This window comes from Ursus arctos, unplaced genomic scaffold (genome assembly GCF_023065955.2).
Source record: "Ursus arctos isolate Adak ecotype North America unplaced genomic scaffold, UrsArc2.0 scaffold_24, whole genome shotgun sequence".
Classification (NCBI taxonomy): Eukaryota; Metazoa; Chordata; class Mammalia; order Carnivora; family Ursidae; genus Ursus; species Ursus arctos.
Genome location: NW_026622919.1, coordinates 11930545 through 11957344, shown reverse-complemented (window position 1 = coordinate 11957344; position 26800 = coordinate 11930545). Strand labels below are relative to the sequence as shown.

The window sequence follows — 26800 nt, the reverse complement described above, 5'->3', positions numbered from 1 at the left end:
CCCCCCACATGGAACTGGAACTCCCTCACCCCCACCCCATCCTTTCTTCCCATTTCCCGTCCTGTATTTTGTCCCAGTACTTAACCGCTTTCTAACATGCTGTAGATTTTGTGTTGATATTTCCTGCTTCTTGCCCGCCACCCGGTAGAATATAAGCTTTGTGAGGGCAGTCGTCTGCATTTTTATCCCCTTCACTGCTGTCTCGCCTGGCGCCTGGAACAAGGTCTCACATAGTAGGTCCTCAAATATTTGAAATTGCCCAGAGTGCCATGTAGTAGGGGCTTTCTCTTTATGCCTACATTGGTCATGTGTCCTTGGGAATTCCTTAGTTTGAGGGGTGTTAGGGTTTGGAATCGAAGGAGGGAAGGAGCCCAAAGATATTCTCATGGTGATTTACGAAAGGAGGACATTTGGAAACAGGGGCTTGACTGTTGGAGAATGGCACCCCTTCATTATTGCCTGGCTCAGCTTTTCTGCGGGCCTGGTCCCTCTTCCTACAGCATTTTGCCCTGGTATGCTCCAGGAGGCCCTGGCAGCCTGATTTGGGGCAGTACGGCCGACTGTAAGGAGGACCAAAGGGGCCTCAGAGTCTCCTGTGTGGGCCCCCTGTAAACTGAAATGGGGAGCCTTCGCTGTGGGCTGGCTAGAGTGTAAGCCACTCCAAGGCAGAGCTGCCAGAGGAGCTTACCAGACTCTTTCCAAGTTGCGATCCTGAATCTCAGAGGGAGCCAAGTTGACAGAGGGGATTGATGGGCAGGGGATTTGGCGGTTTGATCTTGGATCGGTCCTTGCCCTTGGGAATAGCCATGGGGCCCAGGACGGGGGCACACGTACGTGGAGGCATGCGATGGCCCTGTCCATTGGTGGGATCTCAGGAGGGCTTGTGAGTTAGCCCACGTGCTGAAAGCATCCTCGTGAGCCTGTGGGTTCTGTCTTTTCCCTTCCCTTAGAGATGGAATCCCTCCTTATCGTGTGGGGAGTAAGAAACAGCTGCAGAGAGAAATGCATCGCAGTGTGAAGGCCAATGGCCAAGTGTCTCTACCTCATTTCCCGGTGAGTATAGTCTGGAGGGGAAGGCAGATACTTTTGGCCATGTTGAGTCTTGAAGATCAGGGCTGGGAGGTGGAGCGGGGGAGGTCCAGGGTAAGAGGAGAAGCAGCGCCTGGGGTCTGCTAGGGGAGAGGGAAGGAAGGGGGAACGAGGCAAAAGGTGTTACCTGGCTCCTTGGGGGGCGATGCTGAGCAGAGTGAAGTTCAAGGTGACCTACTCGAACCTCTGCATTTATTCTCAACTCAAAAAAAAAATTCTGCATGAGAAACTGAAGCAGTTCTCTTCTAGAAACCAAGCAATGGTGGGACTTAATCCATGCTTCGTTGGGTTCCTGCTAGAACGGAAGCCCCCTGAGGGCAGGGAGTTTTGTCTGTTCCATGAAGTGCCCTGCCCACAGCGGCTAGAGCAGTGGCTGGCGCATAGCAGGTCCTTACTAAAACGTGTCGGCCGAATCAGTGGATGAGGAGGCAGAAGGAAAATTGCAACCCTGGGACGTTTCTCCTGTTGACTTCTAAAGCCCTGGAAGGCAGCTGTCCCGTGTTGTCCGCTCCCGACGCCAGAACTCGGCTTAGTGCCTCCCGTTGAATCTGCGCCTGATGATTGCTGAGTGGAAGTGAGGGTCTCATGAGCAGCTTCTCCCTGTGGTTGACGTGAGAGGCCAGCAGGGCGTGCAGATCCTTTCCTGTATCTCCTCTTCCATGTCCAAGACCTGGAGGGCAGCCAGCGTGTGGCCCCCTAGACTCAGCAGAGCCCCCTCGTCCGTGTTTTAGGAGCTGTGCTTGCGATACACTGAGCTCCGAGATTGCGAGAGCACTGTTCCTCAGGGAGGGGAGGAGAGCGCCCAGCTTTGAGTGGCATCTGTGTTCACGAATCCTTCCTGCCAGCTTCCGACAATTGGCCCATCGGTGATGTTGCGTTCAGAAAATGAACACACCCAATTGCTAAATTCCATGTGGCACTCGTGCGTGGGCTGTTGTCACTGAGCAACTCCCCTCCGAAAGCCCCTGACACAGTCCAGGGTGGGCTTAACTTGGTCTGAACATTTAGCATATTACGATGCCTTCCTGGGGCCCTTCAGCATCCCCCCTCCTCAGTAATACTACCCCGCAAGTACAGCACTGTTGAGGATACAAGTTTTTTGGGGGGCAGGGCTGTGGGTGTGCAGGGGAGTATGTGTGTGAATAAAAGTTCTACCGCCCAAGCTTGTAAATTAGATGATTTTGTCCTGGGGTGTGCAAATCGACTTTCTCCATAAGGCAGTGCTTTGATCCGGGCTGCACTGAGCCAGCCTGCATGAGAGCAGCGGGGGGGGGGGGGGGAGGGGGGTGCTTTCTCTCCCCGCCCCCCACCTCGGTTCTGTGGCTAAGTGGGCACCAGTTGCCGAGGTGAGCCCAGCTTAGCTGCAGGGGGAACGTGGGCCTTTGCAGGTCGGCTTTCTGCCGCCCCCACCCATCCTGAAGGAAAGGGCAGAGCAGGAGGGAAATTGAGGAAGGAGGAGGCCGACAGCTGGGGGGAGGGGGCGGCGGGAGGACCAGAGGACGGAGAGCCGGGCGGTGGGAGTCCTCTGTTTGCTGCTTTTGGCAGGCACCCTCGATGCCTTTGTATATTGTGGACTTGATTTGGGGATGTTCCCCTTTCCCCTGATAGATGAGCTTCAGGCAGCCAAGCTCAGCGGTGCCCTGCTGCGGCCCGCAGCGTCTCCCTTCGTTTTCTGCACAGAGCCGGGGAGGAGGGGCGCAGGGGGCCGGGGAGATCCAGCACAGTGTTGAGACAACGCCACCTCAAAGGTGCGCAGTGTGCGGCCACGAAATAAATTACCACTTCTTCTGATCCGGCCGTGTGGCTCCCTTTTTCCCTCCCCTCTTCTTCCCCTCCGCCCCCACCTCCCTTCCAATCGTATTATTTTTTTTAATTTCCAGCTCCCTTTCTGTTTAGACTCTACTTTTTATTCCTTGAGTTGGTCCCTCTCCCCTCCCCACCTCAGAGGGCTGCTGGGTTTTTTTTTTTTTTTTTTTTTTTTTTTGATGTTTGACAACAGTCTTTGAAGATTTTCTACTTCAGAGTAGCTACTGACGGGCTGGTTGTACTACAGAGAGAACAAGCGGGGCCCCTCGGAGTGCGACCAACTGCTCCTGCCCACGGCAAACGCCGGTGGGGACCGTGGCTCTCCATGAGGCCGCGGCGCTGGCGCATAAAGCTCCCGAGCAGCCTGGGCGCCGCACCCGCCACTCTCCGCCCGCCTGCCCGTGCAGCTGTGGCTGTGGCTGTAGCCGTGGCCGTGGCCGTGGCTGCTGGGCCCGGGAAGCTCCGGCGGGTGCCGCGTGCTGGCCCTGCTGAACATGCCTCGTGTCTTTCCTCCCCCTGCCCCGTAGAGAACCCACCGCCTGCCCAAGGAGATGACCCCCGTGGAGCCCGCCACCTTCGCGGCTGAGCTCATCTCCAGGCTGGAGAAGCTGAAGCTGGAGCTGGAGAGCCGCCACAGCCTGGAGGAGCGCCTGCAGCAGATCCGAGAGGTAGTGCCGGGCCCTGTCCCTCCCCGGGCGGAGCTGTCCCCGCGCCCTGCCCTCCCCACGCCTTGGCACCGCCCCTCCCCTTGACGTGCTGGTGACCCAGGCTGGTCCCTCCTGCTTACCCGGTCGCTCCCCCTTCTGCCCCTCCAGGATGAAGAGAAGGAGGCCTCCGAGCTAGCGCTGAGCTCCAGGGAGGGGGGGCCCACACCGCACCCCCTCTCCCTCCTGCCCTCCGGCAGCTATGAGGAGGACCCGCAGACCATTCTGGACGACCACCTGTCCAGGGTCCTGAAGACCCCCGGCTGCCAGTCGCCCGGCGTGGGCCGCTACAGCCCCCGCTCCCGCTCCCCTGACCACCACCACCACCACCACCACCAGCAGTACCACCCCCTGCTCCCGCCTGGGGGCAAGCTGCCCCCGGTGTCCGCCTCGCAACCCGGGTGCCCCCTCCTCGGAGCCAAGGGCTTCGTGACCAAGCAGACAACGAAGCATGTCCACCACCACTACATCCACCACCACGCCCTCCCCAAGAGCAAGGAGGAAATGGAGGCAGAGGCCGCACAGCGGGTGCGCTGCTTCTGCCCCGGGGCCGCCGAGTACTACTGCTACTCCAAGTGCAGGAGCCACCCCAAGGCCCTGGAGCCCGGGCCGGCTGAGCAGTCTGGGTAAGTGGCGGGCAGACCGGAGCATCCCCGTGGGGCTGGCTCTCCCAGCCAGAGCCCTGGGCGGATGCGAGGTGGGGCTTCAGCGGTCACAGGCTTTTAGCTTCCAGGAGGGAGGCGCGGCGGGGGGGGGGGGGGGGGGAGGAAGGGGGCGGGGCAAGGAGAGCAGGTGCATGGGTCTTTGGTGTCACCCCACCACCCGCCGCTCTGTCCCGATTCGAGGCGTCGCGGAGATGTAACGGGGGCTCTGGGCTGGGTGTGGGTCTTGGTCTCCCACAGCAGCAGAGGCAGTACCCTGCCCAAGCCAAGTGGGAGAAGCGTGGAGCCGGGCCTGGCCCTGCCTGCCAGGGAAGGAGGGGCCCCCGGCGGAGCTGGGGCGCTGCAGCTTCCCGGGGAGGAAGGAGACAGGTCGCAGGATGTGTGGCAGTGGATGCTGGAGAGTGAGCGGCAGAGCAAACCCAAGCCCCCTAGGTAAAGAGCGCCGCGGGCGCGGCGGGGTCACGGGCCGTCGCCGCGGAGGTGTGGGGATGGCTGTGTCTGCAGTCCGCCGAAAACAAATGGGACTTTCTGCTCCTGCCGTCTTAATATTTAACGTGGGACTGAGCAGACCCCACAAATGCCCTGTTTCGGCACCGCCCCCGTCCGTGTGATGGTGGGGTCATTTTTTTTTTCCTCTTCTCTCTTTGAAGGCAGGATAGAGAAGTTCTCCTGAAGTCACATTTTCCAGGGTTTCTAACCCCGTTTCTTTTCCTTCTGCATTCTCTCTCACTCCTTGCTCAGTGCCCAAAGCACAAAAAAGGCTTACCCCTTGGAGTCCAGCCGTGCGTCCCCCGCCGAGCGAGCCGGCCGGCACCCCCTGCTGGGGGGCAGCAACGGGCACCCCCGCGCTGCCCCCCGAGCCCACCCGTTCACCCAGGACCCCACGATGCCTCCCCTGACCCCTCCCAACACGCTGGCACAGCTAGAGGAGGCCTGCCGCCGGCTGGCTGAGGTGTCCAAGCCCCCAAAGCAGCGGTGAGTAGCTGCGGTGCAGAGGTGAGGGCGGGGGGCTGGTCCGGGGGCAGAGCCCTGGCCTGTCGGACAAGGGAGGGGCCTTCTCTGCCTGCGTCCCCGCACTCCTCAGGGAGGAGGGGTGGCTTCCGGCCACACACGCGTGGTCTTCCCACCTGCTAGAAGTTGTTCCTCCTAGTTGTGTTTGTGCTGAAGCGCTAGCAGGACCTGTTAGGCAAGGCAGGCCCAGGAGGAGAGCGAATTTCCATCATTCCTTACAAGTCCCATCCCTTACAAATGCCCCGATCACGCGAGGCTGGGTAGATGAGCGTGTCAGGAGAGCCCTGACCCGTGGAAGATCTAGAGCCTCGGCCCTTGGCGTGGGCTGGCATCGCCCCGTCCCGGGCTCCCAGGGGGCTTCGGATGGCTGCTCCCTGTGGATGGAAGTTGGGTCTACGGTGAGGGCCTAGAGCGTACAGCTTTTCCGTCTGCTCCCCACTCGCCTCACTTTCCGTCCTCCGCTCCCACTGTGTTCTCAGGTGCTGTGCAGCCGGTCAGCAGAGGGACAGGAACCACTCGGCCACTGGTCAGACAGGAGGCGCGCCCTTCTCCAGCCCCAGCCTGGCTTCCGAAGAGTGAGTGTCTTTACCTGACCTTGCTGAGATCCCCCTCGTGGTTTATATACCAGGGCATTGACTCCTTGGCGTTGGGATTCTTGAAAACTTTTCCTAGGATATCATATCCCCTTGATTGGCACAACAGCCACGAGGAACTTAGGTTAAAGGCAGCTATTGCCATAAGCCAGGACCGTGGAAACCCTGTCTGCACAACGCGTTGGGACTTACACAGGTGTTGCTTCCTGAAGTGATGGATGGCTCGGGGTTCCCGGGCACGCACTCGTCAAAAGCCGAGGTGTGCAGCCATTAGCAGATGGAGAAAAGGGGGTCCCCAAACCCAGATGGAAACAGTGCCCTCATTCAGCTTGCAAGCTAGCAAGTTGGAAACGTCTCGTCACATGGAGCAGGGAGGTGCTTCTCCGCCGTCGCAGAGATTTGTTGGTTTTGCTTGGGGAGAACCCCGGGTCTTCCCCAGCAGTGCCGTGATTCTTTCCATAAGTTTACACTCTTGCAAAGTGGGCTGCAAAGCCTGGCTCCGTTGAATTCCAGGATGGTGCATTTAGAAAGAAATCGGTCACGGGGTCTAAAATGGTCCACATATTCAAGTGTTCTTCCTCAGCTCGTTCATCTTGAGCAGCGAGCCACGTTTGAAGCCCTGCATAAGCCGCCACCCCGGACCCTCTTCTCGTTGGTTGACCTTAAGTGCACCAGCTGTCCGGGCTTGTGGCTTTTTCTAAGTCACTCTACAAACTCAGAAGAAATGAGGGAGGTCGAAATGACCGAGTGAACCCTGCCCATGGGCTCTGGCCTCCGTGCTGTCCCAGGAGACGCTCTGGGTTTGTCTCTGCAGCGTTCCCAGGTTGGCCTGAGTGGACCCATGGCTCTATGGCAGCTTCTCCCCTCGTCTTCCTTGGCAATCACCTGCTCGTGGCCTCCTGAAAAAGACCCCATTGGGTGGTAGTGAGGGGGACAGTAGCAGTGTGTACAACCCAAAGGAGACTGTCCCTTCCCAGGTGCCCCACGCACCTGACCTGGACCTTGCACCCCCAGAGCTGGCTGCCTCTGTGACACGTGGACCGAGGGGGCACACCCGAGCCCCCTTTGAGCTCCTAGCTGCAGCCTCACGCTCTCTCTGGAGCCCGTGTTCAAGGGCCTGTGTGTGTGGTGTGCACTTGGCCACCTTCGAATGCTGAACGTGTTGTGTTCCATCTTCTTTCTCAGTCACAGAGAGCCGAAGAAGCTGGCGGGGGTCCACGCGCTCCAGGCCAGCGAGTTGGTCGTCACATACTTTTTCTGTGGAGAAGAAATTCCATACAGGAGGATGCTGAAGGCTCAGAGCTTGACCCTGGGCCACTTTAAAGAGCAGCTCAGCAAAAAGGGAAATTATAGGTAAGAGCCCTGTGGCTTCTTGCTGCTCCGCAGTTTGTTTGCTCAGGACCCAGAGCCAGAGTCACCTCCCTGGCCTGGCCAGACCCGGGAGGGGCCGGGCGGGAGGGCGGCGCTCGGGCCGTCGGGCTGCCTGGCGCTTCTGTTCCTTCTCATTTCCTCTCTCCTCTCATCACCGACAGAAATAACAGCAGCAGCAGGGAGGCCGCTGGGAGGGCTCTGTGGGGACCTGGATGGGCTTTTTCTACCAGGTGAACCAGACTCTGAGGAGAAAGGGGACTTGGCCAGGAGAGCTGGGCTTGGGCCATCTCGTGGAGGCCCTTCCCGAAAGGCAGAGAGCGGTGTGTGTGTCGGGGAGAGACAGACGGACAGACCGATGAGGAGGCTTGGGTCTAGGGGAGACTGGCTGACCACTCTGAAGGCTCGGGGAAGGGCAGAGGCTGTTGCCTGGAAATAGAGACAACGTTCTCCTTCCTCAGCCTTTCTGCCTGAAGAATTGCCTCGCGCTATGGAACGGGTCACGTGAAGCAGGAATGCTCTTGTGTCCATAACAGAGGGCGGGCAGGCCCCGGGGATGGGCACTGGGTGGACAGGGCTGGCCACTCTTCCTGCTGGGGCCTGGGCAAGGGCACTCGCCCTCCTTCTAGCTCTCCTTGCCCTGTCTGCGTGGTGGACATGCCAGCCTGGCCTTCTAGGACCCCAGAGGGGATTCAAGAGCGGGGACCATGTCATGGTCACCTCCCCCTGAACGCGGGGTGGATGATGACTCCACCTGCGTCCGTCCAGAGTCCTAGCTGCTCCTTCTTGATGGCCTTCATCCCAAGGGAACGCGTGGGTTCTGCTTCAGCCGTATCTCGGCTTGCGTGCGCAGGGCTGGGGAGGGGCACTCCTTTAAGGAGGAGCACGGTATGTGCTCAGAAGGTGCCAGCCTCCCCCCCCCCTCGAGCCCGAGAGGGGAGTGCAGGACTGCATAGCACTCAGGGACCTGCCCAGCGGGCACCGGTTCCTGGATCCCGCCGCCAGGGCCCCGAGACCCCGGCCCGTCTGGAGCAGGCCCCGTGTGGCTTTACCGGCCACTCCACCTGGTTGGGCCAGGGGCCCAAGGTGATTCCTCTTGCAGGGAAAGGATGGGGCTTGGGGTCGGGGACCCTGTAAGTGACGGAGGAGCGGAGCATGGCGCTGGGCTTCAGATCTTTCCATCTGACACCAGGGCAGACACAATTCTGAAAATGTATCAAAGGGATTAGGGAATAGCCCTGGCTGCTGCTTCTTTCTTCCTCCTCCTCCTCCTCCTCCTCCTCCTCCTCCTCCTCCTTTTCTTTTTTTCATCTTAAACAGACACACGGTGAAACTAATTACACAGGTGCGCCCCTCCGGGGATTCATTTTGATCTCAGCTGTGACTCGGCTGGACTTTGAGTGGAACTGCAGGTGACCTTCAGGGGAGAAGGGCCGTGGAGCTTGGAGCAGAGGCTGCAGGGGAGGCTTCGCGCTCAGCCACTCCGGCCACATCTGGCTCTGATTTTTTTTTTCTAAGGCACACTTAATAAGCCTGGCTTTGAAGCCCCGGCCTCCCCTTTAATGCACAAAGACTTGCACAAATGGTTGACTCTCAAATTCTTTACTGATTGGATCAGGCTGTGGCCAGACCCTTCCCAGCCGCCTTATCTCTCTCTCTGCTTGCTCTCCGGCCGGAGCGGGCTCGTGGCGGCGCGGGGTGCCATGCCTGGCCCTCCCAGTGGGGGTGGTGTCCCGTCCTCCCGCGCACTCCCCCTCACCCCCCAATAAAAAGCCCAGCGAGGATGGGGCCGCGGAGTGGGGGGACCGGGGCCGCACTGAGTAATCTCAACATGGCAGGGGTTCAAAAGGAGAACGGTCTCTCCAGACGTGCCAGACGCTATTGGTGCCAGATGTCAGAAGAAAGCAGAGTTTGCCACATAAAGCATGTTGCAGTGGAAAAGCCCGTTTCTTGGAGAAGATGAGGGCAGCGCAGTGCGTTTGAAGTCTTGGGGCCAGGGCCGAGGGAATGTGGCCTCTCTCCTCTCTGGAAGAGAGTGCAGTTCTGGAAAAGGTCACTGCGTGTTTGCTCAGAGGTGCCTTGAAAGCCCGACCTGGTAGAGCCAAGGGGTCGGGGCTGGGGGGCTGAGGGGCACGACCGAGGGTGGCGTCAGAATCGGAGCCTCATGTCAGGAAGGGGCCTTCCCCCCACTGTCCGGGGACCCCTGTGCGCCGTGCCCCTCCCTGTCCCCGCTCGCTGCCCCGTCCGGCCAGGCTGCTCACCCCAGTGCTGGGGCCCAGCTGGGAGCGCTAACAGCACGGCACCTTGACTAAACCAGCTGGTTGGCTTTATTTAGCCTTATCTCCTGCGAAAGTATTTGGCTTGCTTTCGTTAAAGAGGAAAGAAGTTGAGCTCTAACCAAGGGGAATTCTTTTTTGTTTTTTTCTTTCAAATGAAAAGACAGAAACAAAAACCAACTGTAACCCTGAGACACAATTAAATTTTTTAGAGAGCTGTCCCCCTCCACCCAGAGGACCGGGACCCTCCTTCCAGGAGTGGCCTTTATTGGCTGAAGGTGACAGCTTGCAGGGGCGAGTTTAATCCATCCGAGGGGTCTCCCTGGAAGGGGCCAGGGAAGGAAGGGGCCGGGCAGTGGGCCCGCCTGGAGGACAGCAGTTGTTTCTGAATGTGGCTCTCCTGAGAGAGGCCGGTCATTTGCCTCCACACAATTAAACAGCCTTAGAAGAAAGAAGTCTGGGGTGGGATAAAAGGAACCTTTAATCAAGGGGCATAATAGAAGGGTCTTTAGTGTTTGACCCTGGAGGGGTGGGGTGGGGTGGAAGCGGAGGGGAGGGAAACATAGCCAGGCCGAGGCTGTCTGCCACCATGGGGCTGGCCAGCCTCCTGCAGCGGCCACCGAGGAAAGCAGCCTGTCCTGTGGCTGTGCCAGGGCTGGGCCAGAGGAGCTGGCCTGTGGGTGCTTCGGGGTGGGAAGGACAGGAGGTGTCAGCCTTCCACAGACTTCTACAGGTTCAGGGTGGCTGGGTCTGGGGCTTCTTGGAGGGACCCCCACCTCAGCTGCTGCTGATGGACCCGGCGTGCCCTGCCCTTCCCACCCCCACACCCCTCCCCGAAAGGGGAGAAAGAAGCAGGTGGCTCGCCTCCCCGGAGTGTGCTCTGCCCAGTGTGCGTGTGGGGTGGTCCCAGCATTCTGGGCCAAGGACTGCAGGTGGGAGGCCACCCCCGCCGGCTGCTCCTGCCGTGCCTCCCGGGTGACCCCCACCTGCCCCATCGCCCCCGCCTGCGGGCCAGTGGCCCCGGTGGCCGGTGTAAATCAGCTGCGGGCAAAGGTTCCCATGCACACCTGCTGCGGCAGAACCCTAGGACCCCTCAGTCCTCCGTGTTGACATCACCTCTCTTCCAAGCAAAGTAGAAAACGCATCACCAAGATGCTCTTTGGGTTTTCCTTTTAAGGTATTACTTCAAAAAAGCAAGCGACGAGTTTGCCTGCGGAGCCGTGTTTGAGGAGATCTGGGACGATGAGGCGGTGCTCCCCATGTACGAAGGCAGGATTCTGGGGAAAGTGGAGAGGATCGACTGAGCCTGGGGGCCGCCGCTGAGCCGGGGAGCCGCCGCCTGCGCCGCCGGCCTTGGCCGGGTCGGACCGCGACCAGACGTTTTGAAGGAAAACTGAACCAATGAAGAAGACAAAATCTCGGGAAGAATTGGCCACTGGCCACTTGGGGAGGGGGGGGAGGGTAGGGAGGTTGGTTTTCACTATTCACGAGCTGGGTACTGAGATAAGAAAAGCCTGAACTATTTATTAAAAACATGACCACTCTTGGCTATTGAAGACTGTATTCGAGAGACTGCCATACATAATATATGACTGCCTAGGGAGCTGAAACCCTCGAACTAAGAGAATCTGCGTGTAGCTTACCTGAACCGGACCCCTTACCGCTATTTATTGAACAATTGATCCCCCCCGTCCCCAGTTTATGGATATGCTGCTTTAAACACGGAAGGGGGAGAGGGGAAGGCTTAATTGTCCTGTCCAGACTTGGGAGTTGAGCTAGGGGTGCATTCATGATTTCTTCATTAAAAGGGGAATTATTCTGCTTTGCCCTGCATTTCTCCAAGCGGAGATGGACTTTTTTAAATGGTGCCCTACCATTGACACAGGCAGAAAATTGGTGCATTTTTTTTCTCTGCTGCTCTATTTCGTCATAAAGGTCTTAAGGAGGGATTTATGTTGCAACGTCACCGCCATTTGGGGTCATCGTGTGGGATGGGATCCATTGTGGGGCGGGGGGGAGCCTCATTTTGGGGACCCCAGATTGCCTCAGTAACTCCTTCTAACTCCCCACCAAGGCCCAGCGCCCAGCGGCTGAGGCCCGCTAGAACCTTGGGGTTCAACCCGTGCTTGTATTGAAACAGTTCATTGGCGTGGTGGTTGGGTGGTCGGTCGGTTTTTCAAACTAGCCTTTGGCCCCCCGCCATTCTGGAAACACGCCCCCGGCCCCCCGCCCCCGGCCCCCCGCCCCGGCCCCCCGCCCCCGCCCCCGGCCCCGCCCCCGCCCCCGCCCCCGGCCCCCGCCCTGCAAAGAAGCAGACAGTTGTGTGAAGACCTAGCAGCGCCCTTTCCTCCAGACACCTTCATTCTGACGTTCGGGTTTTCGTGTTAAGTTAATCTGTGCATCCGGTTTGCCCCCGTGACCTGTACTACACGTCTGTATATATTGTACGACAGAAGAGTATTAATCCACTATTTCTAGTGCTTGACTTGAAATGAGTACAGTACCTGTACGGGCACGGCGTCCCGCCCCGTGTGTCGCCCTGTATTGAGGGCTCCAGCTTTCCCTTGGTTTTTGAAAGGGGTTTATGTACAAATATATTTTATGCCTTTTTATTACAAGTCTTGTACTCAAGGACTTTTGCCATGGCATTTTGTTCTACTTATACTGTAAATTATGCATTATAAAGAGTTCATTTAAGGAAAATTACTTGGTACAATAATTATTGTAATTAAGAGATGTAGCCTTTATTAAAATTTTATATTTTTCAAAACGTCCGCCTCGTCTTTGAGTCCCCCCGGCGTGGGAGCAGCGCAGAGGCACCTGCGCCTCATGGCCCACCTGGCCTGAGCCCCTCTCTTGACTGGCCTTGACCTCTTCTCACCCAACCTGGCCCTGCCCCGGGTTCTGAAAAACTGTCTTCAAAATCACCTGGTTAATGGCTGAGGCTTTTCTTGTCCCCCAGCAGGCCGTGACAACTCCCTCTGACGTTCCCCTTCCCTCTGACGTCTGTGCAGCCTCTTCCTCGAAGGCAGGTCTCATCCGGCCAGGTAGGTCCAGGAGATGAGGAGTGGCGGTGGCTTCCTCCCAGGAGTCCTGGGAGGAAATTTCCAGAGAACGGCGCGTGGATCTAGAATGTGCAGTGGGGCTGATGGACCCTGAGCTCAGTGCTAAGCAGCCTGGCTGTGTGAGTGACCTCAGCTGAGGCCTTCAGCAAGGGCTGGCCTCCTGGAGGGTCTGGGCTGGAAAGGCGGTCGGAAGAAAAGGGGGTTCAGCAAGAGAACCGCGAGGCTCGCTGGACCGTTTACTCCGTGTGCCCATGGAATTCGGCTGACCGTTGTTCACTGAACTCGGGTTACCTCCCGGTGCGCTGAGCGCTCGGAGGTCGGGCTGTTTCCCATCTGGGAGAGCCGGTCTCTCTACCTAGAGGGTCCTATAATGAACCCATTTTAGAAAGAAAGCGTCCGTTGGACTTGGCTTCTCACATGAGGAGTTTTCCTGTGGTGGGGACTGCGGCAAATGCGGTTGGCTTTCTGTCCCCGCTGGAACGCGCGAGGCTGACAGGGTAGGGTGAGGCCAGGGCGCGGCCGCGTGGGGTGAGGGGCTGCCTGGAACCGGCTAGCCTCAGCGCGGCAGGGTTAGGAGGCATGGGGCGGCTGCTGGCGGGGCAGGCCAGGGCGCGAGGGAACGGGACACCGGGCTGCAAGAGTCCTTGATCTTGGGCCTAATGAGGCTGGAATGGGGGGCTCACAGCAGAGGTAACCCAAACCCACTTGCAAACTGTAAGGTTCTTCCCAGTCTGAAAGGACAAAGAGATTGAACCTGGTGTGGGTGGTGTGGGTGGGGTGTCGGGGCTTTTAATCTTCAGGCCTTTTGATTCATCCTATGAGAGTCATGGGATGAAACAGACCTGGGGCTCAGACAAACCTGGACTCAAGTCTAGAAGACCATGGGCAGAGGGCCCGTTTCTCTGCCTCTAGCATTTTAACAATCAGTCGTGCTTCACTTGGCCCTGATGGGCTCCTGGGGTTCCTGGACCTTCGACATTGTGGAATCCCCTGTGAGGAAAGGGTCGTTAGTTTTATTAGATTCTTAAAGGGATCTATGACTCAAAAGAGAAAGCTAAAACACAGTTTGGGCTGTCTGCTCTTTCTTCCCTGCCCCCCAAATCATTTAAGACCCAGCCCTTCAGAAACCCGCCCCGACTGGCCAGGACCGGCTCCAATCCGGCCTCTCCCGAAGGAGTCGCACTTGCTCCCGTGCTCCTGGATCTTCCCCTTCCTGAACTCCAGCTTCCAGTCCAGTTCACCCCCTTAGTGCTCATTCCCTGGTGCTTCCTTCTGCTCTGGCCTTATTTCTCAGATTAATTGTTAACCAGCTAATGAGGTGGGGTGCAGACCGGGGCGGGGGGCACAGTTTCTGCCGCTACCAAGTGGGGATGGTCGGTGTGTTTCCTTCCAGGGCTGCTCTGATGGCCGAGTGCGTGAGGTGCAGAGGCTCAGGATCTCACTCCAGGTCTCGGGTACTTGGGCTGCATCCTTACCGCCTGTGTTATTAGTAGCTCCTCATTTGGAAATTCCACCCCTCCCCATTCCTGCTACAACATCTGGGCTCTGGCATCCCGCTTCCCTCGCCCCTGACACAAAACCAGTAGGGTGGTGGGCAAATGGGCCCGTAGGCTGCTTGATGGGGCGGCTTTCAGCTAGAGCAGAGCCTTGGCCCCAGAGCGTCATTAAGTTTTCATTAAATCTATGACTTTATACAATTATTGGAAATTCTGTGTGGACTCTCACCTAGGGTGACAGTCCATGTAGAGAGGCTTGAAATGTGGGGCTTTGGGAAAAAGGATCCTGTTCTACTCTCCCCCTACCCCCAAATATGTTGGGATCATAATTGTGCTGTCAAAGAAGGAAATTGGCAATTACCCCAAAGAAAATACTCCAGTCTATTTGAATAATTAGGTTAGATTTGTTGTGGTTGTTTTTGGTTTTCCTTGAGTTCTTTTTGGTAAAGAAGAGTATTCCTTTTTTTTTTAACCTTTAATAAATCACTTGGTTGTACAGGAAGTCCCCAAATTACGTAGATGATTCAAAGAGGGAGTCACACCTTCCTTAGTGTCCTTGTTCCATGTCATCAACCCGATTTTCTAAAAATCTGATATGAGAATGAGCCTCTACTGTATTCTATGGCTCGTCCCAGGAAGGGGGGCCTCCCCCTGGATATTGCCCCGTCCTGAAAACATAAATTCCCTGAGCTTCGTCCACACCGACCTATAAGTTCCCCTCATGTGCTCTGCTGCTCAGAGCCTTTGCATATGCTGTTCCCTCTGCTGGGCACACCCCCTCCCTCAGCCCTTCCTGAGGTGGTCTGCCTTATAGCCTCAGGTCTTGACTTAAATGTCCGAGGCATGTCCTCACCTGGTCCTCCCCATCACAGAAGTTCCTTCACCTGTTCACTGCACATGCTCATTTGTAACTAGACGACAAGGATTTCGTTGCCCACTCACCCATGAAGCAGGGAACAGATGTACCTCTATTCACCATCACGTATATAACAGCCAGTGCGGTGCTTGGCGCCTAGTAGGCTCTCAATAGTCACAGAATTGAGGCCAAAAAAAAAAAAAAAATAGAAACTACCAATAGCAATTTTGGTATCACCTATAATGAAAATAATCACTATTAACGTTTTACGGTATCTTTCCGGGTTAAAACACACACGCACACATCAGACCATATGGTGCACATTATTCTGTAATCTGTATTTCTCACTCAGTAACATGTCATTGGCGTATTTCCATACCAATAATATTTTCCTGCCTTGCTCTACAGCACGACTTAAACGTACGGCCGCATTTATTCAACCACTTACGGTTGGACATTTATATAGTTTACAAATTCTGCAATTATAAGTCACATCGTAATGAAATCTTTCTAGCTCCCTCGGTATTCATAGCTAAATAGTCTTTAATTATTAGGAGGAAGGTTTTCCATGTAGAATTTCTGGATCAAAGTCCATTTTAGGGCTTGTCTCTGACTCTCCAGGGCCTTGCTCGCGGTTGGCCCTCAAGCCACGGTTAGGCCATCCACTTAAATCTCAAGCCCGGACAGCCAAGGCTCTCCTCAGTCTGAGCCGAGCCTGCCTTTCTGGTAGGATCTCCGTTTTCAAGCCGGGTCGCCTTGAGCAGTGAACATCCCTCTACCCGGGTTTGCCTCTTGGTAACCTGAGGAGAGTCACCAGCATCACCAGCACCCCTCACAGGGCCGGTGAAAGTTGCTCAGGTGCGCACGGCTCTTGGCGGTCAGTCTGGCCTCGTACACGTCCGCCGCTATGATCACCCGCCGAGCCCCACCATCCGGTCTTCAGACCTGACTCTGCTCAGCCCTTTCCCTCCTTTCTCTCACTGGTGATATGCAAGCCCTGGTGTGCCCCCCGACCCACGCCCCTCCCTGCCCTCCCCCGGCCTCCCTTCCACAATCCAGGGGGACCCTGACTTTCTCCGGCGCTCAGCCTAGGGTCACTTCTATTTTTTCTTTTTCCTGCCCTGAGTTGTAAGCCACTTCGCGAACAGGGTCTGTGGCTCACACTTTGCTGTACAAGAGCTTTACGGATAGGGGCGCCTGGCTGGCTCAGCTGGAAGAGCGCACAACTCTTTTTTTTTTTTTTTTTAAGATTTTATTTATTTATTTGACAGAGAGAGACAGCCAGCGAGAGAGGGAACACAAGCAGGGGGAGTGGGAGAGGAAGAAGCAGGCTCATAGCAGAGGAGCCTGATGTGGGGCTCGATCCCATAACGCCAGGATCACGCCCTGAGCCGAAGGCAGACGCTTAACCGCTGTGCCACCCAGGCGCCCCAGAGCGTGCAACTCTTGATCTCGGGGTCGTGAGTTCGAGTCCTACATTGGGTAGAGCGGCGATGTAACAATAAAATCTTTAAAAGAAAAAAGAAAGCTTTACAGATAAAAAGTCACCCTGGGTGATAGAGAGAGTGCAGATAAGACTCCTCCAGACATCCTGTGACCGCACACGACCCTTCTTACCTCGCCATCTGACTTGGCTCCATTTTCCCAAACTCAACTTTGGACCAAACTATGTGGTTGGGAGCCCCTGAGCCTTTCATGCTGTAGACATGGTACATGGAGGGGATGGGGAAAGGATCCAATGGTCACAGGCATTGAGGTCAGCTTTCTCTCCCACCATCTCCCAGTGATCTCAACGAGAAGAGACTGGAAACCAGCCGTGAACGGTGTTGTGGTTAGAGTTGACTCATTTAGCAAATTAAAATACAGGACGCCCAATTAAATTTGAATTTTGTATAAATGATGAATAACCTTTTAGTATGAGTATGTCCCCTGTAGTAGTTGGGTCATACTTATACAAGAAATCTATCTGTGTATCTGAATTCAAACTTCACCGGGCATCTGGCATTTAATCTGGCAACTCCAGTTGTGGAAATGCTTTGGATTGCCCGCTCAACCTTCCTTCCTCTTTGCTTCTCATGTGCTTTCTTACACCACAGAGATTGGAAAGCTAAACCCTCATTTTCCAGACCGCTTTGTGTCCAGATTCGAAGTGGGTTCTCTCATTCAGATGTGCTCACTAGGAGAGAGAGGCGTCTTCCTTTGGTTTTTGTTTGCCCACAAGCAAAGTCACGGAGTCACGGGGCTTCCCTGCAGCCACATGCACGTCTGTTCCCAGCATCCTGGGTCCTGAGAGGTGTGGAGCTGGGACAGCGGTCCAGGCTCCCCATTGCAGTGTCCCACCACCAGCTCCAGATGTGCGGTGACTGTGGCTCCTTCCGGACAGTGGGGCCGCGCCCCTGGCAGCATCTCCATCCACCCTCCTCGGGCAGGTGCGCTCTGCAGGACGTTAGGAAGTCATGACCAGAGGCTCAGTCTATTCCATGTGTTGGCTCCTTAAACAAACCTCTAAGCACCTTGTATGAGTTTCCTTTCTTAGAAGCTTGTCCTCAGTGGGGGCTGCTGGAACAAAACATCACAACGCGGGTAGCTTCCAACAACAGAAAGTTATTGTCTCCGTTCTGGAGGCTGGACGTCCAAAAACAGGGTGTCAGCAGGGCTCTGCTCCCTCCAAACCCTTTAGGGGAAGGAGCCTTTCCGGTCCCTTCTGGCTTCAGGTGGCCCCAGGCACACCTGGGCTAGTGGAGGCGAAGCTCCCACCTTCAGAATGTTCTCCCTGCGTCTTATCACACAGTCCTTCCTCTGTGTTTATCTGTGACTGCGCCCAAACGACACTGCTCACATTGGCGACGTGCCCAGCTGACCTCCTCTTAACTTACGTCTGCAAAGACCTTATTTCCCAATACGGTCACATTCTGAGGTGCCGGGTGTTAGGACCTCTTCACCATAACTCTTTGGGAGGACACAGCTCAACCCACAGCACGTACTTAGAGTAGTGTCCGTCTCCTAGCTGCTCGCTTGTGACTCCCATCATTGTGTCCGTCCTCACAGGGAAAGAGAAGCACCAATCTTTCAACGAGAAAAACTTCCACCATCACCTCGGGGAGAAACGCACCGGGACCACGTGCAAGGCCTCCGTTCTCCCTCCGCCCGCCAGTCACCTCATCCCTACACACCCCAGGTCACTCCGTGCTCCCTGCCCGCCTCCCTTCCCAGACCCCAGCCGACCAAGCCCGTTATCCTGGGCCCGCTCCAGCCTGACTCCTCCACACACCTTTGGTTCCATTTCTACTCAGCCTTGGTCAAACCACAAAATCCAGGCTGCTGGTCTTTGCCCACTGGAAGATGAAGCCAGAGTCTGCGGCCCACAGTAAAACAGTATGGAAAGCCGGAGATGTCATGGTCTCTCCAAGAACGATCTTGGCTACCAGACTATACAACCCTGAAACAGGTCCCTGGGAGATACTACGGAATTTCAACCTCCAGAGATTTCCAGGTGGAGAATACAAAACCGATACGCCTTCCATGGCGTTTGGAGCTCTTCTGGCCCGGAGGCTGCGTCCTTACGAAACAAGCTGTCCAAATCTCTTCCTCCCTGGGATCCTGAGTGTGGCACAGGCTTGTAATCCCAAAGGGAAGGGCTCAGCTCCCAGGTCGGTGGTGGTGGTGGCAGCGATGAGAGGGTAGTTCTTATGGGCTTTTAGGGGAGGGTTTGTGTCTTGGCAGGGACCTTCATCGGTTAACTGAGCCTCAGCTCCCATCCCCAACCAGGCCGTGGGTGCCTGGGTGCCTGTTTCCACGAGGGTAAAATCTCTTGAGACCATCAATTGTATAAATGATTTGTGAGTCATTGTCAAGCGCTTGGCGGGCTGAGGACAGCAAGAAGCAATTAGTCTTCTGATCAACATGGTTTGTCAGCATAAAAGGTTTGGGCTGCAGCGTCCTCCAGATGACACCCACTTCTTTGCATGCCTGAGATGGCCACAGGCCTTTGTTGTTCATTCATCCGGCCAAAAAAAGCCCAGGGGGGCGAGAGAAGGGGGAGGGGCGCACACTGGGGGAGGGGCACAGCTGCCTTCCATCTGAGCCCGCTCCCTCGCCAGGCTCAGTGGGAACCAACCAGCCCCTCCTGGAGAAGCAGAGACCCCTCCCAACCTCACTTTAGGGGACAGAGCTGCTTGGGCCACCTGCTTCCCAGTCGGCCAGAGGCCAATTATCCAGACTGAAGGACAGCCAGGTCGCCAGGGTGAGAGAGAGACAGTGAGAAAATGAATGAAATGGAAGAATGGATTATGATAAGAAGAGTTTGGCTTGTCGAGTGTTCCGACAGGAGCAGCTTAGAGTTTTTTCCCTTAATTTGTATCCACCCCCTTCCCTGACAAAAATAAACAGTCATGGTAAAAAAATTTGAAAAATGCATAGAATTACATAAAAGACAAACCCACCTATAATCCCACTACCCAGAGACGCCAGTTGATAATATTTGGGGGTATTTCCTTCCAAGATATGGCATGCTGTCTTGCTCAGTAAAGTGTTCTGAGCGTCTCATCATTTCTCAGGGTAAATCTCGACCCGTGGGAGTACTTTTCATTGTTTCGAGCAAACTGGGTGGCCATTTTCTGCAAACTGCCCTGGTCACTGGGCTGATCTGTGAGGCCCCGAATAGGCTCGGGACCCTCTAGCAATTGTAGAATCCACCATGGACGCAGAAAGAAGAGCTTGGAGGTCCTGCCTGCCCTGCCCTGCCCCTTCCCTGCTGGGAGGTCCTGCTCCTTGATCACACCTGCTTGATTCCTCTGCTGACTGTCAGACTCCATTGCCCGTGTCTCTCACCTTCATACATCTGATGAGCTCTTGTTTCTGGTCCTGGTTTATCTCCACCCTTTTGCCTCCAACACACTGTGTTTTCCCCGTCACCTCCTTCCAAGAATCTCCATAAATGGCACTGTGAGATTTGTCCTTGCCGTGATCATCTGTTGTTTTATTCTGCCCAGCATCCATGCTTTCATCTCCTGATAATAGCTCCTTGGTTTTCCTTTGGGAAGGCACACTCAGCACAAAAATGGCACCTGATGTGGCCAATTAATATAGCCCATCACTTTGGCTATCCTGAGTGGCTCAGGGGTGGACATGTGACTTAAGTCAGTCCAATGAGACAGCTTAAGTTGGTCCAATAAACCATGGGCCTTGTGCCAGGCATTTGGAGAACAGGGTGCTCTCTTTCTACTGGGGTTTCTAAAATGGTAGAACAAAATCTTGGAGCTTCTGGAGGCCAAGAAGTGGAGAGTGCTTACCTGCCATTGAAGCCAACAAAGCAATTCAGAGCCACAGAATGGAGGGGTGGGGGCAGAGAGAAAGATCAACCAAGTCTTTTTTTTTTTTTTTTAAAGATTTTATTTATTTATTCGACAGAGAGAGACAGCCAGCGAGAGAGGGAACACAAGCAGGGGGAGTGGGAGAGGAAGAAGCAAGCTCATAGCAGAAGAGCCTGATGTGGGGCTCGATCCCAGAACACCGGGATCACGCCCTGAGCCAAAGGCAGACGCTCAACCGCTGTGCCACCCAGGCGCCCCAGATCAACCAAGTCTTGTCAGCGTCCCTCAGGTCCTCAGTTCAACTGCCCAAGAGCCCAGCCTTGTGAGTCAGCAAACCCTGCCATCTGCTTTTTCCTTAAGTCAATTTGACTTGGGTTTTGGTCATACTCGATCAAAAGACTTTTGACTAATAATAGAGGTCCTGTCCTAGAGGAGGGAGGATCTGTCCCCAAGGCCAGTTTGGACATCAGAGAGCCCAGGTTCCTGGAGTTTTAGGTCTAAGCCTTACATGGCCTGAAATGGGGGGAGAGAGATTCAAGAGGAGAATCTGGTGGCTTTGAGAAACAGATGGAGTGATGAAGAGATGCCTCAAGTTCAAGTTCTGGAGAATGCCGTGTTTAGATGCTAGCAACCAAGGCTCGGGTTCTGTAATGGCCCTTATGTAACGTGACCCTTGGGACACAAGCTCACGTTCACTGTTCTCAGCTAAACACCCCCATCACCAACACCTACCCAGAGGTACCTGGGGTGGGGCGGGGGGATACAGATGGTGAAGACATGGCCCCCAACCTGGATAAGCACCGGGTTGAGACATTAAAATTCAGTGTGAGGAGTGCCCGCATAGAGCTGTCAGGAGACCCAGAGGAGGGCCACCTCCGCTTGGGCTGTCCAGAGGAAGGCCACTTCCGGGCTGGGATGTGCAGGGTCCTGGGGACTGATCAGGAGAATAATGGAAGGACAATTCTGGGAGAGGCAAGAAGGTGGGTGAGAAGTAGGGACACCAGAGGCCTCGAAGTGGAGCAGGTGGCCAAGAGTACCTGGGGTCTTCCAGGGCTGAGCTGTGACCCAGCTGAGGGAAGGGGGGGGCCCTTTGATCTGGGAGAAGCTGACCCTGGTGGAGGGCTGAGAGACCCCAAACCAGGAGCAGCCGTAGCCACGGAAGCAGACCTTCTGCCCACCCCTCTTCCTCCATGTTTACCTCCCCTCCCCTTCCCTGCCCACTCCTCCTGAGCCCCTCTGTTCTCCCTCTCCACTTCCTCCTCACTTCTCCCCACCTCCATCCCTATTTCTACACCTTCCCTCCTACATCTGGTCCTTCCCCCCTTCCATCTCCCTTTGCCTCTCCCAATCTCTTCCTCCATCCCTCTCTCTCCTTCCTCCTACCCCCTTTCTCCTCCCTTTCCTGCCCTCCCCCTCCTCCTCTGGCCCTCCCCGTCTGCCCCCCCCACCGCCATATTAGGGGCATAGTTGCACCGGAGTGGGGGTGAGCCCCATCCCTGCCCTCCAGCAGCTACAATCTGTCCCGGGCTTATTTGGGTCCAGAGATGCCCCCACAGCCCTGGCCATCCCCCACCCCAAAAAGGAACTCTCCTGGTGGGGATGCCCCCACCCCCACTCTCAGAAGGGAGGTCCTGAGACCTGAGCGCCCTGGGCCCAGAAGGGAAGTGAGCACGGAGCTGACTCTCCTGTTATTATTTTTCTCCCCTGGGGGTCACGAGCAAAGAATTCTGGGCTCCGAGTCTTTATAGATCCTCACTCCCTTGGCAACCCAGCACTCCTGTCCAACCTGGAGTGTTTAATTACCAAGGAAAAGAATGATTTTTTTTTTCCCTGAGAATCCATTTAATTATTTGATTGCACAGTAACCAAAGAGTGTGAGCGGCCCGTAGCCAGAAGGGACTTCAAAGCAATACCTTGATGTTGCTGAGTGGGGCATTAATGGGTTCTGAAGGGAGGAGGTTGCTAAAGAGAGGGAAAGTATTCAAAGCCATCCTGCCAGCAATCTCAAAAAATGCATAAACACTGGAATGCTCCGCCGGAGAGGGAAGGCGAGTTCAAAGGGACTGGGAGAGTTTTCATGTAAAGTTTAGAGTTTAAGGCGTGACTGCTGGCTATGGAGCTCAGCGTTTGAACTCTTGTTTATTAAAAACAGTTTCCCAGCCATTCAGCGGGTTCCCAAAGACAACAGAGAAATGCAGACTTTTTCAGTGTGGAAGATTTAAAGGCGTCATTGATTTCTACCTAGGGTCCCCCCCCAGCCCCCGCTTTTGTGCTTGCTTGCTTTCCTTTTTTTTATTTATTTTTTTGATCAAGTTTTTAAAATCCCACTCTCAGAGGGTGATGGCAGCAGAGAGAGAGGTCCCCCCCTCCCCGTCCCATCCAGGAGAGCAGGTCACGTCGATGACCCCTGCACTGCTTGGGGTGGGGGTGCCGAGCCTCTGACGACCCTGTCCCAGGTCCCATGGGTTCTCTCAGAGGCAGTGGGGCTGGCCTAGATTCTGGGCCCAGCTCTGGCCTCGGCCGGCCCAGCAGGACGGCTGGGAGTGCGGTTCTCCACCTCTCGCTGCTCTTCCTTGTTTCCCAGGGTAAAGGAGGGGGGCTGTCGCCAGCATCTACCTTCAGAAAGGGGCTCAGAGAAGGCCTTCAGTTTTCCAGGCCTGATTTCCAAGCCCAGGGAACCACTATCTTGTACTGACCCCGTACTGGTCCTTGATGAGGTGGGGGGGAGGGATTACATTTTAAAGGTGATTTAAGTAAATTCTAGGAGAGCCTTCAAACCCCTGGACACGCTGGCTCCCGCCTCCAAGGCCTCAGTGTTGCTGGTACTGACTGAGACGTGCTTGGGGCACCTGGTCAGTCCCCTTGCTCCCCGTGCCAGAGGGACGTGAGCTTTCTCTCTCGGGCCAGGCCAGCACCCAGAAAGCCAGAAGCAGCTCGAGACAGAGCTCCAACTCACCAGAGACCCTGGTCTCTGCGAAACGCTTCCCTCCTTCCCCCCTGGCCTTACTCGCTGAGAAAGGTGCTGGACGTCCCGCAGGGTAGTCCCCTCACCCCGTAGCACGCACTTCTGGCTTCTCAAGTTCCAGACTCAGGTTCCTTGCAAGATTGTGACCCCCTGGAAAGCATATCTATCGGAAGCCGTGACCAGACCCTCCTTTCAATTAGGGCTTCTCTGCCCTTCCTCTGAGGACACGGCCTAAGATCTCACCCGACCGTGTACCCCCATTCCGCTTTATCCCCAATACGAAGAACAGATTTTTAAAATAAACATTTTGTTTTGCTTTGACCTATGCCCCCTTTGCTGCCAATTACGATTTCCTTTGAAACCACTGTGTGGGGGCGCCTGGGCGGCTCAGTCGGTTAGGTGGGTAAGTGGGTAAGCGTCTGACTCTTGCATTTGGCTCAGGCCATGACCTCAGGGTCTGGGGTCAGGCTCCACGCTCAGCCCGAGTCTGCTTCTCCCTCTCCCCCCGTTCCTCCCTCTGTCTCTCTCCATCTCAAATAAATACATAAAATCTTCAAATATTAATTAATTAATCAATTAATAAACCACCGTATGACATGTATCCCGGCTCCGCCCCCACCCCACCCGCTCGTCTTACGGGAAAATGGGTCTTGGGGCAGTTGCAACTGTGTGGATGACATAAGAGGAAAAGCCATAAATCCCAAACCGCAGCGTCCGTGTTCACACCCATGTGCACTCTCTTTTCGGTATGAATTTCCTTTCTTTGTGAGTCAGAGGCAGTGGTGTTGCTGGTAGGCAGGCCAGCCAGCCGCTCTCCGGGGAGCAAGGCCTGATTTGCAGCATTTGCCAATTGCCCTGGTGTAAACGCTCCCACCGGGGTTGATTTTAAATGGAAACAGCTGGCTCGGGGACGCCACTGAAAAAGGCCCCGGATTGTAATTCGTGGGATCATCGCCATAGAAGCTGCCTTCTCTTCACGAGGCCTTCGTTCCCGAAGTCGGCTCCCTAAGCTAATAGGTAAAGGAGCCTTTGCTTTATGAAAACACCGGTGGGTGTAGAGATGAAGGCTTAAGGAGTGTGGGGTTGGGGTGAACGCTGTTAACGCTCGTTATGCATCTTGGGTCGGGCTCCAGGCAGAGGGCCTGTGTGCAGATCAATGGCTGCAGGCATGTGTCTCTATGCATATATGGGTGTTCGTGATAATATAAGACTTTTGATTGACCAAGGGACTTCTTTGCTCTTGCTCCCCTCCTTGTTCCAACCTCTTCACTTTCTAACCAGAAAACAAGGATTCAAGGGGCGCCGGCGTGGCTCAGTCGATTAAGCATCTGACTCTTAGTTTTGGCTCAGCTCATGATCTCAGGGTCCCAGGATTGAGCCCTGCATTCGCTCTGCGCTCAGTGTGGAGTCTGTTTGTCCCTCTCCCTCCCCATCTGCTCCTTTCCCACCCCCTGCATGCTCTCTCTCTAGCTCTCTCTCTCTCACTCTGTCTCAAATAATAAAATCTTAAAAAAAAAAAAAAAAAAAAAAAGAAACCCACCAAGGATTCAGTTTTGTAGATGTGACAAGTTCTACCTCAGGTCTATTCAGGACAGAGAGATTTGCTCAGGGTCATTTCCGGTAAGAACCATGCACTTTTCATTACCAGCTGGTGGGAATGTCGAGAAAATATTTCAAGGTAGCGTTCAGAGTTGTTTTTTTAAAAAAAATCAATATTCCTGAGATATAATTTCTGTAACATACAGGGCTTCATTTCACTGCAATCAAAATATAAATCGTTTTCTTCACCTCTTTGCAGGCAACCTTTCCTCTCCCACGCCCCCCACCCCCACCCCAGCCCCCAGCCAGGGCCAATCGCCGATCCGCTTTCTGTCACTATAGACTAACGCAGCTGAGGATTTTCACCCTCGGCACTAAGGACATTTTGGGTCAGGTCGTGCTTTGCTGTGGGGCTGACCTGTGCATGGTAGAATGGTTAACAGCTTTCTGGCCTGTACTCGCTCAGATGCCAGTAGCAAACGCCCACTTGTGACCAACCAAAAATATTTCCAGATATTTCCAAACGTCCCCTGAAGGGCAAAATCATCCACGGGTGAGAATTCCAGAATTTCAGATAAGTGGATCATAACACTATGGACCCTTTTGTGTTTTTAGCTTCTTTGCTCAGCCCAGTTTTGGGGATTCATGCCCGTTAGCTGTGTGTCTGAATGGTTTGCTCCTTTTTATTGCCGAGGGTTAGTCCATTGTGTGGAGATACCCTAACTTGTTTATCTGTTCACCTGCTGATGGACATTCGGATTGTTTTCAACGTGGGGACATTATGAGTGGGTCTACTATGAACATCCCTTTACAGGGCTGTGCGATCATACGTTTGCACTTCCCTTCAGTAGGAAGTGAAATCATTGCATTGAATGTAAGTATATTTTTTTAACTTTATAAGAAACTGCCAGACTATTTTCCAAAGCGGTTTTACCATTTTCTATTTCCATCTATACGCGACCAAAGAACACAAGCAGGGGGAGTGGGAGAGGAAGAAGCAGGCTCATAGCGGAGGAGCCTGATGTGGGGCTCGATCTCGTAACGCCGGGATCACGCCCTGAGCCGAAGGCAGATGCTTAACCGCTGTGCCACCCAGGCGCCCCTATGATTTGCATTTTTATCTGCTAGTCTTAGCTACTTACCACTTTGTTAGGTTCTCGTTTCTATTCCTCAATTATTTGTTTTTATTATAATACAAATACATGTAGACAGATATGTAAATAAATATAGGTATGTTTAAATATATCTATTTTTAAATCATTTAAATCAGACACTTAACCACTTAAACAACTGAGCCACCCAGGCGTCCCTGGGTCTTCTTTAATGCAATTGTGTTGTCGTTCTCAGTGTACATATTTTGGATATATTTTATTAAATGTATTCCTAAGTATCTCATGGGGTTTTTTAATGCTATTATAAGTGGTATTTTTAAGTGGTATTTTCTAAGTGTTCTTTGGTCGCGTATAGATGTATAATTGATTTTTTACTTTGACCTTGTAGCATATGCCCTTGCTGAATTCACTCGTATTTGTCAGCTTTCAAAAAACAGTTTCATGAAGATTTTCTATGTACACAATTGTTTTGTGCACTGACCTGCTACAACTGCTATAAAACGTTAAATAAAGGTTATGAGATCAGATATCCTTGCTCGTTTCCAGTCTTAAGGGGAAAGTGTTCAGTCATTCATCATTAGGTTTGATGCTAGTGGCAGGTTTGTTGTAGATACTCTATCACATTGAAGATGTTCCGTTGTATTTCTGTTTCCTCAGGGTTTTTAGCATGAATATAAGTTTTATGTGTTCAAATGCTCTTTTTTCACATCTGCTGATTCGACCATCTGATTTTTTCCCTTTATTGTATTAATAGGATGATTTACATTTGGTTGATTTTTATTTTTTACTTTATTTAATTCATTTTTTAAAGTTTATTTTTTTAGTGATCTCTACAACGGGGGGCTTGAGCTCAGACCCTGAGATCAAGAGTCACATGCTTGAAGGCACCTGGGTGGCTCAGTCAGTTGAATGTCTGCCTTCGTCTCAGGTCATGATCTCGGGGTCC

At 54.3% G+C, this 26800-nt stretch overlaps 1 protein-coding gene across 5 annotated transcripts in view; it reads left to right on the top strand.

Moving 5' to 3' along the window:
• Window positions 1-11734, top strand: part of AXIN2 (axin 2) — a 30675-nt gene extending 18941 nt beyond the window's left edge. For 3 of the 5 annotated variants that reach the window (XM_048212776.2, XM_048212772.2, XM_048212773.2), the window contains exons 4-11: window positions 951-1053; window positions 3423-3563; window positions 3711-4225; window positions 4502-4693; window positions 5003-5236; window positions 5752-5847; window positions 7051-7218; window positions 10687-11734. In XM_048212776.2, coding sequence (XP_048068733.1) covers window positions 951-1053; window positions 3423-3563; window positions 3711-4225; window positions 4502-4693; window positions 5003-5236; window positions 5752-5847; window positions 7051-7218; window positions 10687-10813 — 1576 coding nt within the window. In that variant the 3' untranslated portion in view covers window positions 10814-11734. The remainder of the gene's footprint in view (window positions 1-950; window positions 1054-3422; window positions 3564-3710; window positions 4226-4501; window positions 4694-5002; window positions 5237-5751; window positions 5848-7050; window positions 7219-10686) is intronic. The other 2 variants (XM_057317733.1, XM_048212778.2) reach the window with 2 other exon arrangements.
• Window positions 11735-26800: the final 15066 nt, after the last annotated feature.